Source organism: Hyla sarda, chromosome 2 (assembly GCF_029499605.1).
Source record: "Hyla sarda isolate aHylSar1 chromosome 2, aHylSar1.hap1, whole genome shotgun sequence".
Taxonomy (NCBI): Eukaryota; Metazoa; Chordata; class Amphibia; order Anura; family Hylidae; genus Hyla; species Hyla sarda.
The window spans coordinates 459,566,122-459,581,958 of NC_079190.1; the positions used below are offsets into that span (position 1 = coordinate 459,566,122).

The 15,837-nt window shown below is 43.9% G+C and overlaps 1 protein-coding gene across 5 annotated transcripts in view; it reads left to right on the top strand.

Annotated features, from left to right (window-relative positions):
• Positions 1-15,837, top strand: part of USP25 (ubiquitin specific peptidase 25) — a 149,928-nt gene that overhangs the window by 58,833 nt on the left and 75,258 nt on the right. For all 5 annotated transcript variants that reach the window (XM_056559404.1, XM_056559406.1, XM_056559408.1 and 2 more), the window contains one exon: positions 4,030-4,192. In XM_056559404.1, the coding sequence (XP_056415379.1) occupies positions 4,030-4,192 (163 nt within the window). The remainder of the gene's footprint in view (positions 1-4,029; positions 4,193-15,837) is intronic.

A 15,837-nucleotide genomic window follows, 5' to 3' on the forward strand; every position in this document is an offset into this window, starting at 1 on the left:
TATCAAAACCTGTCCAGAGGAAGAGTTGCTAATTTGCCCATAGCAACCAATCAGATAACTTTTTTCATTTTTCTGAAAAAGGAAAGAAGCGATCTGATTGGTTGCTATGGGCAACTCAGCAACTTTTCCTCTGGACAGGTTTTGGTAAATCTCCCCTTGAGACTTTTTCTAAGAGACAAATATAGACTGTCTAAACAGTTTGATAAATGTCCCCAAATATAGTCTTGAAAAATGGCTATTGTGCAGTGTTAAACGATTAAAAACACTGGAAGTACACTAAAGTCTGCGGTAGTGTTTCTCAACCAGTCTGCCCTCAGCTTTTGCAAAATTACTCCCAGCATTCTCGGGCAAACTGGTAAAATAGCTTTTCAATGTATAGCTGATAGGTATCCCTGATGTATAAGACCATATCTAGTCATCAGCAAATGCTTTGTGTAGACAACAGTTGCAATAGTGACAACTGGAGGCTAAAGCAAGGTACTACATCACCTGATTTAAAAAACTGAGAAAACACCACTGGCTCAAAGGGGATTTAGTGAATAAAAAAATATATATATATTTTTAATAATGAAAAATTTCAAACATCCCAATGTACTTTCTTTACTGATTAATTTTTACTACCTATTGCAGTGTTTCTCAACCAGGTTGCCTCCATCTTTTGCAAAACTACATCTCCCAGCATGCGGAGTTGCAACAGCTGGAGGCATTCTGGTTGAGAAACACTGCCTTATTATTTCAGAAGTTGGCTTTACCAAAAAAAAGTGTATAATTAAAGGGTTTATCCACCATAAGATGATTTTAGTACGTACCTGGCAGACAGTAATGGACATGCTTAGGAAGGATCTGAGCTTGTCTTGGGGCTAAATGGCTATGTCATGAGATTACCATAATACTGTGGCTAGCTTTTTGTGAACTGGTATTTCCTGTTTGAGTTTTCTTCTTTGCCTACAAATACCATAATTCCATTTCCCTCCCTCCCACACATCAGCCCAGTGATAAATGAGCTGCAGCCATTCAAAAGTGGTATTCAATCAGGGTGCCTACAGCTGTTGCATTAGTTGCAGATTGATCCCTCCACCCATTGAAGTGTCATCAGCTGACTAGTGAGTCAGGTCTCGGCCGCATTGCGAGCTGGGAAAAATCTGAGACAATAGTAATTTTGTATGCTGGTAAAAATAAATATTGGGGTGAAAATCACAGAAGAATTGTGAGAAAACCCTCACACACAGGTAAAGACACTATAGTATGAACTACACTAACTTTACAGCCCCTGTAGCATAGTCAAATAAAAAAAATCCTGGAATACCCCTTTAATGTGTCAATGTATTACCTTTATTTTGATGTATAGCATGAGGTTTAAAAAAAAATTAGGTCAAGACTAGGGATCGACCGATATAGTTTTTTTAGGGCCGATACCGATACTCTGTGGAGGTTAGGGCCGATAGCCGATAACTTATACCGATATTCCGGTATAAGTGAATCGGTCGATCCCTAGTCAAGACTAGGTTTGATTGCTATTGTGTTTGGAAGTTTACTCAAGTCTTTGGTGTTAACTCTGCTACTGCTAGAATGTGGCACGTCATCATTTGTGCCATTTTAGCAGCAAATGTGTGACCCTTCTCGTCACTTACCAAATATAGGAAGCAACCTGAAAAATAGGTTGGGCCAGATATAAGACCATTTTTTTTTCCAATTAAAACCAAATTCATAATTATAAAAATGCATTATTATTATCATTGTTGTGATGATTATTCCGAATATAGGGGGAGATTTATAAAAACCTGTGTAGAGAGAAAGCTTCTTCTATAAAGATTGCTTCTTTAATTTTTCAGAGGCCCTTTTTAAAATTGAAAGAAGCAATCTATTACCGTATTTTTCGTCCTATAGGACGCACCGGCGTATAAGACGCACCCAATTTTTAGGGGCAAAATCTTAAAAAATAAAGATTTTGAACCCAATAGTGGTCTTCAACCTGCGGTCCTCCAGATGTTGCAAAACTTCAACTCCCAGCATGCCCGGACAGCCGTTGGCTGTCCGGGCATGCTGGGAGTTGTAGTTTTACAACATCTGCAGGTCCGCAGATTGAAGACCACTGCAGGAGGAGGTAATACTCACGTGTCCCCGCCGCTCCGGACCCGTCACCGCTGCCCTGAATGTCGCTCCATCGCTGTCACCGTGTCCCCGTCGTTCCGGAACGTCTCTGCTGCCGGCCGGGTATCCTCGCTCTCCGTCGCCGCCATCACGTCATTACGCACGCCGACGTACGTACGCGACGACGTGATGACGAGGAAGGAGAGCGCCGGCATACAGGGGATCCCGGCACGGAGCAGACACCAAGGAGGCAGGTAAGGTCCCTCCCGGTGTCCTGTAAGCACTAACCCGGCTATTCAGTCGGGCTGTTCGGGACCGCCGTGGTGAAATCGCGGCGGTCCCGAACAGCCCGACTGAACAGCCGGGTTAGTGTCACTTTCCCTTCAGACGCGGCGGTCAGCTTTGATCGCCGCGTCTGAAGGGTTAATACAGGGCATCACCGCGATCGGTGATGTCCTGTATTAGCCGCGGGTCCCGGCCGTTGATGGCCGCAGGGACCGCCGCGATAGGGGTGCATTCGCCGTATAAGACGCACCGACTTTTTCCCCCCAGTTTTGGGGAAGAAAAAGTGCGTCTTATACGGCGAAAAATACGGTAGGTTGCTGTGGGAAACTGTGCCACTCTTCCTCTACACAGGTTATAATAAATCTCCCCCATTGTTCTTTTTAACTTTTAATACTTTTTCATTAATCAATTTTCTCATATTACAACCATACAAACATATTATATTATGTTTCATTTTTTTTGTTTAAATGAGTACTGCAGTGATAGACAACTAATCTCCTATCCGCAGGATAGAGGATAAGTGTCTGATCGCGGGGGGTCCGACTGCTGGGCCCCTCGCGATCTCCCGTGCCGAGACCCAGCACTGCTGCAGCTCCTTGGGGTCGGCAGACGCGGACCCTCCATTCAGCTCTATGGGAGAGGCAGGGATGCGTGAACGCTGCATCTCCGCCTCTCCCATAGAGATACATGGAGGGGTCATGTTGGGCGCGGGATCAAGCTGCGGCCGACACGCCTCCTGCATGGCAGAGCCAGGGCCCCATAGAGGAGATCGGGGGGAGGTCCCAGTGTTCAGACCCCCTCGCAATCAGACACTTATCCCCTATCCTGCGGACAGGGAATAAGTTGTCTATCGTTGCACTACTCTTTTTTTAACTTTATTTGTTGATGTGTTTGCTGAATGCAAAGTGAAAAACTTGATAAATCTTTATTAGAAATGTTCTTTTACTCTGCAGCTGGTCAGAGAAAGGTATGCAAGTCCATCAGACAATTTGTCAGTGTTCGATATATTCGCTCAGGCTGTGGACAGAGGGGAGATAATTCTTTGAGCACAGCTCCCACAGGCTGTAGATGGAGAACAGAGCAGACACACGGCAGGTTGCAGGAGCAGCTTCAGTGGCATCCAGCGCAGATGCAGTAAAGAAAGGTGTAATGGCCTCTGCTTCATCTGTCTGTACACTGCATGTGTGTCCGATATCAGAGCTGACTGGAAATGATGTATCCCGGCCTATCAGGCAGATGACGGTTGGTGTTGGTGTTGGAGTTGGTGGTCCCTCCTCTCCCCTTCATAGGCTTGCATTGCTTTTCTTGCAGACACAGGACAACACAAAGCTGATTTTTAGAAAAGATTTGAGAAGCAGGAGGATGTAATATATATCTCTATTAAGATATATTATGACATTTTTTGTATTCTCTTGTACTTTTTGTTCTTTGCAAAAGGAATAGGAAATATGGACCGCCGGGTACTAGTGTACAGGGATTTTTAAGGCAGAAGCACAGAGAACCAGGGCTAAATTTTTAGTTTATAGCGGTCTCTTCCTTTACTAGTCTTTGAGAGTACTAGAGGATTGGGCACTCCTGCCAAGAAGCATCGAGCACAGAGTACCACTGCACCATATGGTAACCTAATGCACTATTCCTTCCTGTTCTATGTAGGGTTTTAGAAGCCAGCATTGCTGAGAACAAGGCCAGTCTGAAGCGGACACACACTGAGGTCTGGAGCGATTCTCCTAATCCCTACGATAGGAAGCGTCAGGACAACTGTCCAGTAGGATTGAAGAATGTGGGGAACACCTGCTGGTTCAGTGCCGTCATCCAGGTAATGTGAAGATGAATAGTAAGATGCCAAAAATGTGTCCTAATGCATATTATGATCTTGTTGTGTTTAAAAGTAGTACTCCGGCGAAAATGTACTTGTCTCCCTGTCCACAGAGTTTCTAGATTTGGCATAGTGCCAAAGGTATTGGGCAGCAGCATCTTGGTTAATGAATGCTAAATGATATAGCAGCTGTAATGTATACACTATATACACACATGGCCTACCAATCCTTGCTTGCCCAGTCAGTGACCATGACAGGGTTAACATGGCTGCAAGATTTCTACTTTAAATGACTTGGGGAGATACCAAATGATCCTTCTGATCCTGGATTTACACGCTTTATTCTGCAATGATCTCGTAATATTTTCATGCAATGACCAAGCTCCCGTCTCCCCCTTCATAGACGTACTGTATATTGCTTGTCTTACAGATACAAGATAAAGCTGAGCTGATTTTCAGAGAAGATTTGAGCTGCAGCAGGAGGGGGAGAGGGAAATAGTTTGACAACAGGAGAAAGAAACATTTTTGTCTTAAAAATAAATATTACAAAGTTTCTTGTAGTTGCTTGTACTAGTAATCTCTGGAATGTTTTTTTCAAAGGAAAGCATCTATTCATAAGGTACTCTGGTTTACGAAAACATATCCCCATGATAGGGTATAAGTGTCTGATCGTGAGGGGTCTGTCTGCTGGGGCCCCTCTGCAATCACTGAGATGGGGGCCTGCTGCACGCCTCTCCTCGGAGCAGAGCGATCCCACTGCTCCAAGGACCAGGTGGGTGAGTAGTTGAGCCCCACTCGGGAGAATTCAGGAGGTCCAACCAATTTTCCCCCGCCATTGCTACAGCCTGCTGAGGCTGACAGGAGCCTTGAAGAACCGATCGGACGATGAGCGTCAGGTAAGGGCCCTCCCGCCGTCCTCTCAGCTGATCGGAACATCGCGATTTCCCCGCATTGATTTCGATTCCAGGAGTGTATTTTCAGCATTTTAGACTCCACAATCAACTTTGATTGCGGCATCTAAAGGGTTAATGCCAGGCATCGGCCTGATCGCTGGTGTTAGCCAAGGGTCCTGGCTGCTGATAGCAGCCAGGACTGAATGGATATGAAGCAAGCTCAGCTCCTGAGTTTGCTTAATGGATCTGTGCAAATATATGCTGTGTGTGTGTGTGTGTGTGTGTGTGTGTGTGTATATATATATATATATGTGTGTGTGTATGTGTGTGTGTGTGTATATATATATATATATATATATATATATATATATATATATATATATATATGCGCACACACACACACACATATATATATATATATATATATATATATATATATATATATATACACACACACTCATATATATATATATATATATATATATATATATACACACTCATATATATGTGTATATGTATATATATGTATGTGTGTGTGTGCGGTTAATAATTTTACAAAACTTCAATTAAACCAATCACATTGGATCCTATACACCCATAAATTAGCCAGATGTGATTGAAATTGATTGAATTTTAAGCACAATTTGAAAATCATCCCAACCCTCGGTTTTAGAATGTGCGGCGGGGTACGGAATTTTATATGCTGTTCTCCTATAACTAGATGACTTATTAGAGACATAAAAAGAGACCTTGGAGAAATGTAGTAAGTGAGTGATCTCATGTAGCCCCTGCCAGGATTGTAACTCAATGCCCTGACCCTTGGGAGTCTTGGAGCCTGATCATTATTTGTTTACCTACTATACGGCATTTCATAAGCAACTAGCTTGAATTTCATACCGTATTATCTGCGCTAGTAACCCTTCTGTCTGCGTTTAGATTAACCCCTTAAAGGGGTACTCCACCCCTAGACATCTTATCCCCTATCCAAAGGATAGGGGATAAGATGTCAGATCGCCGCGGTCCCGCTGCTGGGGAGCCCCGGGATCCGCTCTGTGCGATTTCGCTCTGTGCGTAATGACGGGCGATTCAGGGGATGGAGCAGCGTGACGTCATGGCTCCGCCCCTCGTGACATCACGGCTCGTCCCCTTAATGCAAGTCTATGGCAGGGGGCGTGACGACTGCCACGTCCCCTCCCATAGACTTGTATTGAAAGGGGCGGGCCGTGACTTCAGGAGGGGCGGAGCCGTGACGTAACGAACCCCAGGCCCCTGTATTGCCCGTCATTACGTGCAGAGCGAACTCGCTCTGTGCTGTAATGATAGAACAGTGCTGCAGCGGGGATCCCGGGGATCCCCAGCAGCGGTACCGCAGCGATCTGACAACTTATCCCCTATCCTTTGGATAGGGGATAAGATGTCTAGGGGTGGAGTACCCCTTTAAGGATGCATGGTTTTTCTATTTTTGCACTTTCGTTTTTTCCTCATCACCTTATAAAAATCATAACTCTTTCAATTTTGCACATACAGGCACATGAGGGCTTTTTTTTTTATTGCTCCACCAATTGTACTTTAAAATAACATCAATCATTTCACCAAAACAATTTACAGGGCTTCCGATTCTATGCAGTGCACTTTTCGGTAAAAATGACACCATATATTTATTCTGTAGGCCCTTACAGTTACAAGGATACCCGATTTATATAGGTTTTATTTTATTTTACTACATTATAACTATATGTACCAAAATTATTATGTGAAAAATTGTCATCTTCTGACCCCTATAACTTTTTTTATTTTTCCGTAAACAGGGATGTATGGGCTCATTTTTAGTGCCATGATCTGAAGTTTTTATCCGTACCATTTTGGGACATTTTGATAGTTTTTTTTGTACATTTTTTTTAGGGTATACAAAATGACCAAATATATGCAATTTTTTTTTACGTGTACGCATGCAATTGTTTTTTTTACATGTACGCCATTGACCGTGTGGTTTAGTTAACATTATATTTTTATAGTTCGGACATTCACGCGCGCGATAGTACCACATATGTTTATTTTTATTTTTGTTTACATATATTTTCTTTTTTTTTAAATTGAACGGGTTAAATCACTTTTACTTACTTTATTTTCTTTTTTTGGGTCGCCATAGTGTTATTAGTGCTCTTCTGCTCCAGCCTGCATGGCAGAATTGGAGCAATAGTCCACCAATTGGACAGCGAGGAGGCAGGTAAGGACCCTCCCACCGCGGCGGTCCCGAACAGCCTACAGAGCTAACTGCCAAGTTTTTTTCTCCCGTTTTAGATGCCGCAATCAACTTTGATCAGTGTCTAAAGAGTTAATACCGAACATCAGCCCCATTAATTTCCGGTATTAGCTTCGGCTCAATGTTGCTGATAACAACAGAGACCCACCAGGTATAAAGCGCACTTCACATATTGGTAGTCTGCAATGGACGTAAATATATGTACAATGTCGTTTGAGGGGTTAAAGGCTCCAACTTCTGTAGCCTTATAATATACAAAAAGATTCAGGTCAGCCAGATTGTTGATGGTCTCAAATAAATGCTTACAAACAGTTAAAATAGATCCGTCATCAGCTACTTAAAGGGGTATTCCAGGCCAAAACTTTTTTTATATATCAACTGGCTCCGGAAAGTTAAACAGATTTGTAAATTACTTCTATTAAAAAATCTTAATCCTTCCAATAGTTATTAGCTTCTGAAGTTGAGTTGTTGTTTTCTGTCTAACTGCTCTCTGATGACTCACGTCCCGGGAGCTGTGCAGCTCCTATGGGGATATTCTCCCATCATGCACAGCTCCCAGGACGTGACGTCATCATTGAGCAGTTAGACAGAAAACTTCAGAAGCTAATAACTATTGGAAGGATTAAGATTTTTTAATAGAAGTAATTTACAAATCTGTTTAACTTTCTGGAGCCAGTTGATATATATAAAAAAAGGTTTTGCCTGGAATACCCCTTTAAGGTCCACCAGTACAGGCAGCAGTTATGCCATTTTCTTCACTTATCTAGTCGGTCAGCACTATTGCTGGCACCACTATCTGATGCCGAGTGCAAGAAGCACAAGACGCGCAGACTTATGATTTTGTCAGCTGCTTCTGTCTGTTCTGTTCTGATCTAAAAATGTAATTGCTGTTTGTTTACAATACATTTTTTTCTCAGCTGAAATCAATGTCGCCACAAGTCCCGTAACAGATGGCGAATCATCGACGCCGCTGTCAGCTGCTGAGGCGGGCTTGTTTACTTCCAGTCTCTGATTCATATGTCCGTGCTGCTTATTCGGACTTAAGCTGAAGGAATCCATTATAGGGTCCGGGTATTTTGTGTGTACAGGATTATTTGCTTGGTGTTATTGCAGAGTCGGGAATAAACATTTGTACAAGGATAATGTGAATGGAATAATGTAGAGAGACGAAACCACATGTGGCCGTATGAGGTATCCGACGCGTTTTACAAAATACACCTGCGCCGGCAGGTGAGAACCATTCAGCCCCTCTAATCGGCCCAATATTATGAATACTATCAATAGTCTCTTGTCCTATCTCATATGAAGGATAGCCTTATGCCTATCTCTGTTATATAAAGGATAGCCTTATGCCTAGCTCTATCTTATATGAAGGATATCCTTATACCTATCCCTATCTTATATGAAGGATAGCCTTATGCCTATCTCTATCTTATATGAAGGATAGCCTTATGCCTAGCTCTATCTTATATGAAGGATAGCCTTATGCCTAGCTCTATCTTATATGAAGGATAGCCTTATACCTATCCCTATCTTATATGAAGGATAGTCTTATGCCTATCTCTATCTTATATGAAGGATAGCCTTATGCCTATCTCTATCTTATATGAAGGATAGCCTTATGCCTATCCCTATCTTATATGAAGGATAGCCTTATGCCTATTTCTATCTTATATGAAGGATAGCCTTATGCCTATCCCATGCATGCGCAAACTCCTTCACTGTGTCCCACCACTCCCATTGTACACATGCACAGACTGAGCAGTCATGTTCTAAATGAAGGTTTTTTGCAGATTTTAAAGGAGTATTTCAATATCAGAAAGTTGTATTTAAAGACAATCACCCCAAGAACTTACTAATATAGCACCGGAATTTTCAGCTGATGTATTTTCGTGCCGAAAATTTCAAGGGGCGTGGCCTAAATGACACAGGTCGTACAGGTACGCCCCGGGGTGCCAGGCACCAGAATGCGCCTGTACTCCCGGAGTCCTGCAGCAGCTATGACGCGAGTGCAGGGGATGCGCTCGCATCATAGCCCGTGGGTCCCGGCTGCTTTTAGCAGCCAGGGACCCGCCAGTAATGGTAGAAATTGTAGGTGGCTGATGTTGTCGTGCTGATGATGTCATGAGCTGCACCGCGTGATCCACTTCAGGGAGCGGTCTGAGGGACCATGATCTTTGTGGATGAGGTGGCCGCGGCGGTGTCCGTGGGGTCTGAGTGGAGGAGGTTGCAGGGGGCCCGCCGTGATTCCGTTAGTTATCGGCCATAGTGCGGCAGCTGCTCCGGATCATACCCAGCGGCCATCTTCATAAGAGGTTACCCAGGAATATATAGTGCAGTGTTTCCCGACCAGGGTGCCTCCAGCTGTTGCAAAACTACAACTCCCAGCATGCCTGTAGTTTTGCAACAGCTATAGTGTATGACCGTCCTGAATAGAGTACCCCCCATAACAGTATATGGCTTATACTATTATGGGGGTACTTTATCACTGTTATATGGCTTATAAAAGTGATAAAGTACACCCATAACAGTATACGGCTTATAACAGTGATAGAGTAATGGCTTAAACATAAAAATTTTGGCTTAAACACAAAAAATGGGTGGGGCAGTGCATTTTCAGTTTCGGTTTTCGGCCAAGCACAGCCTCAATTTTCGGTTTCGGACCAAAATTTACCTTTCGGTGCATCCCTAGTGTTAGCACAAGTTGTACTGGCTTCAGCATGCTTTTGCATGATTTGTCCCTGAAAGGAAGTTATGTAGTCCTCTCATTGTGGGTGTGGTGTTGTCTCAGCAGTTCCTTGGCTCCTCTCTCTTCCAAGATAATGAATCTGCTGTCTCGGGAGGTGTGGCTGGATTTTGTCTCTGAGCTCTAGTCCCACCCCCTTAGTGATGTCCTCACCTCTGACCAGTCCCTACAGCTACAACAACATCTCCCTATACATGTGAGTGACTAGCATTCTGGTTAGCCTGAGTAGAAACGCCATGTTGGTGACATAGATCGAGATGATTGGAGCACTCAGAAAAGGTTGATGGAAGGGAGGGGTTAGTGTCCTATAAGGAAACACCAGTAGTTTATATCGGTGTACGACCGCCATCGTACCAGGCACATGCTGTATAGTACAGTACATTTCAAGGACAGCCAGAATACGGTTCCTGATCATTGTTGGCGCAAGAAACGCATTGAATGGACTTGCATTGAAGTCGGGATGGACTTACACTATCATGAAGTCACCAGGTTTTTTCTTAGTTTTTTTTGCCTGCCATAAAGTTTTTTTTAGAACTTTTACACATACTCCTGAAGACCATATGTGCAATAATGTTTATGCAATATTAGGACATCAAAACTATGCACCTTATGTTCATGTGAGCAGTATTGCTGAGTGTGAAAGAGAGAGTTATTGACTGCACCTTCACCCTTAAAGGGGTACTCCGCTCAGCGGTTGGAACAAACTGTTCTGAACGCTGGAGCCGGCAGCGCTTAACGTCATAGCCCCGCCTCCTCATGGTTTCACTCCCCTCCCTCTCAATGCAAGTCTATGGGAGGGGGTGTGACGGCTGTCACGCCCCCTCCCATAGACTTGCATTGAGGGGCGGGACGTCCATCATGAGGGGGACGGGGCTATGACATCATGAGCTGCCGACTCCAGCGTTCGGAACAGTTTGTTCCAAACGCTGAGCAGCGGAGTACCCCTTTAATGTTTTTGAGTTCCTGTTGATGCAGTATTAAGACTGTGGACCATGCGGTAACTATGTGTGGATCTTAAGTTATCTAGATACTACAATTATGGGACATTGGTGAAAGTAACTGTGAGTCCAACAATTATACGGGTTATAAATCGCCCTTACAGTTGTTGTAACCGCATGTAGACCTATCAACACTAAGAGAAATTGTTGCTATTATGCACATGAAATAAGATTGAAGGTATTTACTATTAAGACAATCAATGTGGTACTCATCGTTGACTATTAACCCCTTGCCGCAAATGGACGTACATTCATGTCCATTTGCGGCTCCCAAGGTACGACGTTCAGCAGGTGAGTGCGCATCATACCCGGTGGGTCCCGGTTGCTATAAGTAATGTATTTTTCGTCCTATAGGACGCACCGGCGTATAAGACTCACCCTATTTTTAGGTGCAAAATCTAAAAAAATTAAGATTTTGAACCCAATAGTGGTCTTCAACCTCCGGACCTCCAGATGTTGCAAAACTACAACTCCCAGCATGCCCGGACAGCCGTTGGCTGTCCGGGCATGCTGGGAGTTGTAGTTTTGCAACATCTGGAGGTCCGCAGATTGAAGACCACTGTATAGGAGGTAGTACTCGCGTGTCCCCGCCGCTCCGGACCCGTCACCGCTGCCCTAGATGTCGCTCCATCGCTTTCGCCGTGTCCCCGTCGCTCCGGAACGTCTCTGCTGCCGGCCGGGTATCCTAGCTCTGCGTCGCCGTCGTTATGCATGCCGACGCACGTACGTGATGACGAGGAAGGAGAGCGCCAGCCATACAGGGGATCCCTGAACGGAGAAGACACCGAGGAGGCAGGTAAGGTCCCTCCCGGTGTCCTGTAAGCACTAACCCGGCTATTCAGTCGGGCTGTTCGGGACCGCCGCAGTGAAATCGCGGCGGTCCCGAACAGCCCGACTGAACAGCCGGGTTAGTGTCATTTTCCCTTCAGACGCGGTGGTCAGCTTTGATCGCCGCGTCTGAAGGGTTAATACAGGGCATCACCGCGATCGGTGATGTCCTGTATTAGCCGCGTTTCCCGGCCGTTGATGGCCGCAGGGACCGCCGCGATAGAGGTGTATTCGCTGTATAAGATGCACCGACTTTTCCCCCCCAGTTTTGGGGAAGAAAAAGTGCGTCTTATACGGCGAAAAATACGGTAACCGGGACCCATGGCTAATGCCGGACATCGCCGATCGGGCTGATGTCCGGCATTAACCCTTTAAACGGGGTGATCGCCGTGTCTAAAACGAAAGTAAACGTTGCCGGTTAATTCGGTGGTGCTGTTTGGGACCGCCGCAGTGAAATCACAGCATCCCGAACAGCTTGCAGGACGTGAGGAGGATCCCTACCTGCTTCCTCAGTGTTCAATTGCAGAATGACTGCTCCATGCCTGAGATCCAGGCAGGAGCAGTCAAGTGGCAGAAACACTTATCAATGCTATAATATGACATAGCATTGATCAGTATGAGAGATCATTGTACTGCATGTTATAGTCACCTATGGGGGTTATAACATTGGGGGGAAAAAAGTGTAAAAAAAAAAAGTTAATAAATGTGATTTAACCCCTTCCCTAATAAGTTTGAATCGTCCCTCTTTCCCATTTAAAAAAAAAAAATTGTGTAAATAAAAATAAACATGTGGTAAAAAAAATTAATAAAATGCAAAAAATCTGATCAAATCAAAAATAGTACCGATAAAAACTTCAGATCACTGTGCAAAAAATTATCCCTCCTACTGCCCCTTATACAGAAAAATAAGTTATAGGGGTCAGTAGAGGACATTTTTAAACGTATTAATTTACGTGCATGTAGTTATGATTTTTTCCAGAAGTACGACAAAATCAAACCTATATAAGTAGGGTATCTTTTTAATCATATGGACCTAAAGAATAAAGATAAGGTGTCATTTTTACCGAAAGATGTACTGCGTAGAAATGGAAGCCCCCAAAAATTACAAATTGGCGTTTTTTCTTCAATTTTGTCACACAATGATTTTTATTCTGTTTCACCGTAGATTTTTGGGTAAAATGACTGATGCCATTACAAAGAACAATTGGTGCCGCAAAAAATAAGCAATCATGTGGATTTTTAGGTGCAAAATTAAAAGGGTTATGATTTTTAAAAGGTGAGGAGGAAAAAACTAAAGTGGAAAAACACTGTGTCCTTAAGGGGTTATTGAGTATGTTAAAGGGGTACTGCGCTGAAATCCTCTTATTCCCTATCCAAAACATAGGGGATAAGATGTTAGATCGTGGGGGTCCCGCCGCTGAGGATTCCCCTGCGATCTCCGCTGCGGCACCTTTGTCATTCGTTTCACAGAGCAAACTCCGCTCCGTGCCTGATGACTGGCAATTCCAGGCGCAACATAATGGCTATGTAACGTAACGGCATAATGGCTATGTACTAGCCGTCAAGCCCCCTCCCATAGACATGAATGGAGGGGGCGTGGCGTGACATCAGGAACGTGGAATCTGCAAGCTTTCTTCTTCCGGACGCCACCGCTGCCAGCCCTGAGAACGCGGGGTCCCCTGCTGGCTCGGAGAATGCAGGGGATCCCCGGGATCTAACATCGGGAGTACCCCTTTAAGAGTACTAAATTTGGACGCAGCAAAGGCTGAGTAAAAAATTTTTAACTGTATTTTTTGGGATATATCAAAAGTGGATGTGCGTTATCTTTATCAGATTTCTAGAACTGTGATAGAGAGTACTGATATTGAAGAATTTCAGTGTTTTGTTATGACAAGTTGTTGGTGGTGGTCAAACAAAGGGGTAATACATTTTTTTATATATTTTTTTTTGTTTTTTAATAGGAATAATAAATGTAAAGTTTTAATGAAAAGGGTTCTCATTTTTTTCTATGCATACACATATACATCTTTATTTCGGACGTTCAGGGAGAGTGATGTGTGTTTACAGCATGCTGCCTTTTGCTGAACCAAAGGTTTTTTGAGGTTTTCTTGTTGGTGGTGCAGAGCTATATATAACACAGAGCTCGTTCTACATAGTATCGCTATCCATCTGACGCACGTTGGTGGGCCCTTGGCTCTACTGTAACCTTTCATAAATCTGTTTAGGTAAGCCTGGAGCTTTACAAACATGTCTGCGGTTGGCATAGGCCATTTTCAGCTTCCTAGAAGTCTCTGGACAGTGACCAGCTTGTTCTTTTCATTTCATATTTGGCGGCGAATCATCCTTGTAAATGAGTTTATTAAGTGTTGGCTCTAGCCAAGGAGGCACAGGCTTACAGAATGGGGTACCTCTGCCAACCAGTTCTCTCCAGCGGTGAGAAATGACTCTCTGAGCCGATTATTGGATGATGCCAACGTCTTCTTTAGTTGACAAATATGAAAAGCAGCCTATGACAAATGGGTCTTTAGTGATGCTAAGCCTGAAGGCTGACTAATGTGTAAGGGTAGACTTGTAACATGAGGTGAAAAGCTCCCTTTTTAATAACCTGCTCTTCCTCAAAAACTTTTTGTCAGAGGCTATACACTGCATTGTTTTTATATTTTTATATGGATTTCCCAGACTGGATACAATCTCTCATCCTGGAGAAGTATTGGTGCTGTATCCCAGAGCGCCCGTTGTGAAGCTTTAGGGTTGGGTGTCGGATGAACCCTGAAAAACTGTGTTATTGCACTTTGACATTAAACACAAGAATTACAGCATCACACTGCTAGTGCTAAGATATGTGTAATATAACAACTTTTTCATTACAAAACTGCTATAGAGAAAAATATAGGTTCTTAGCTTACCATTTGGCCATTTTGCTTTTTATTGCACTTTGATACTTTTATGATGTCACTGCATCGATAACCTGTTTGGCAGGTAACAAAACAGTTAACTCGCACACAATCAGGACCAGCATTACAAGGCTGTGGATAGAGGGTCTACATAGCATTATCCCAGGACCTTTGTGGGCTTTCGGCCCGACCTAGGGACCAGTGGTTGTCCCAACAACCACTTCTGAGGACCTGAACACTACAAAGTGAATTGCAGCACAGAAGTGAGTAAAGATGAATTGTGAGACTAAGGGACTAGTGCACCACAAGTAGCAGCCAGACATCTCCACATTTGCTACTTTGTAATGGGTAACACTTCTGGTACCACAAGTCTGTTGCTAAAGAGATTGCGCCTCCTTAGTGCATTAAGCCATTAAACTTTCCAGTGTTTGCTTTCTGCCCAAACCACCAAGGGCACCTCAAATTAAACCAAACTAAACGCTGACACACAGGGTGAGCCCTAGGAAAACCAACATCCTCAACAACCATCTGCACAACCCACTTACCTCTGTTCTAGCCAACGGAAGCATGAGAGTTCCCTATGAAGCCTTCGAGCTATGTGAAATGCATGACCGGGTTGAGCCCAGCCTTAAAGCAGTTGCATTTTCCCCACCTGACACTGCAGCTTACACTTACCTTCCTATGACCCACTACATTAGGGTTAAAAAGGTTTTCATCATCTAGATGTAAACAGTCTTTTCATTCAGTCATAGTAAGCTGATATAGTGAAACCCAAAATATAAGCTTTCTCGGTCACTCTTCATTTGGAATACCTATACTGGGTATATGCTCTTGCCTCGAGGAGGCGCTGACACTAGGAAAAAAAAAGTTGTCTCCTCCCTGGCAGGATATACCCGCCCACTGGAAGTGAGATAATCAGTTTTAGCTAGTGTCAGTAGGAGGCAAGACACAGGTCTGGGAGCTCCCCATGATGCAGCATGGCCACAAGCTGGTATAAGACGCCTGGGTGAGTATAAGAAGATA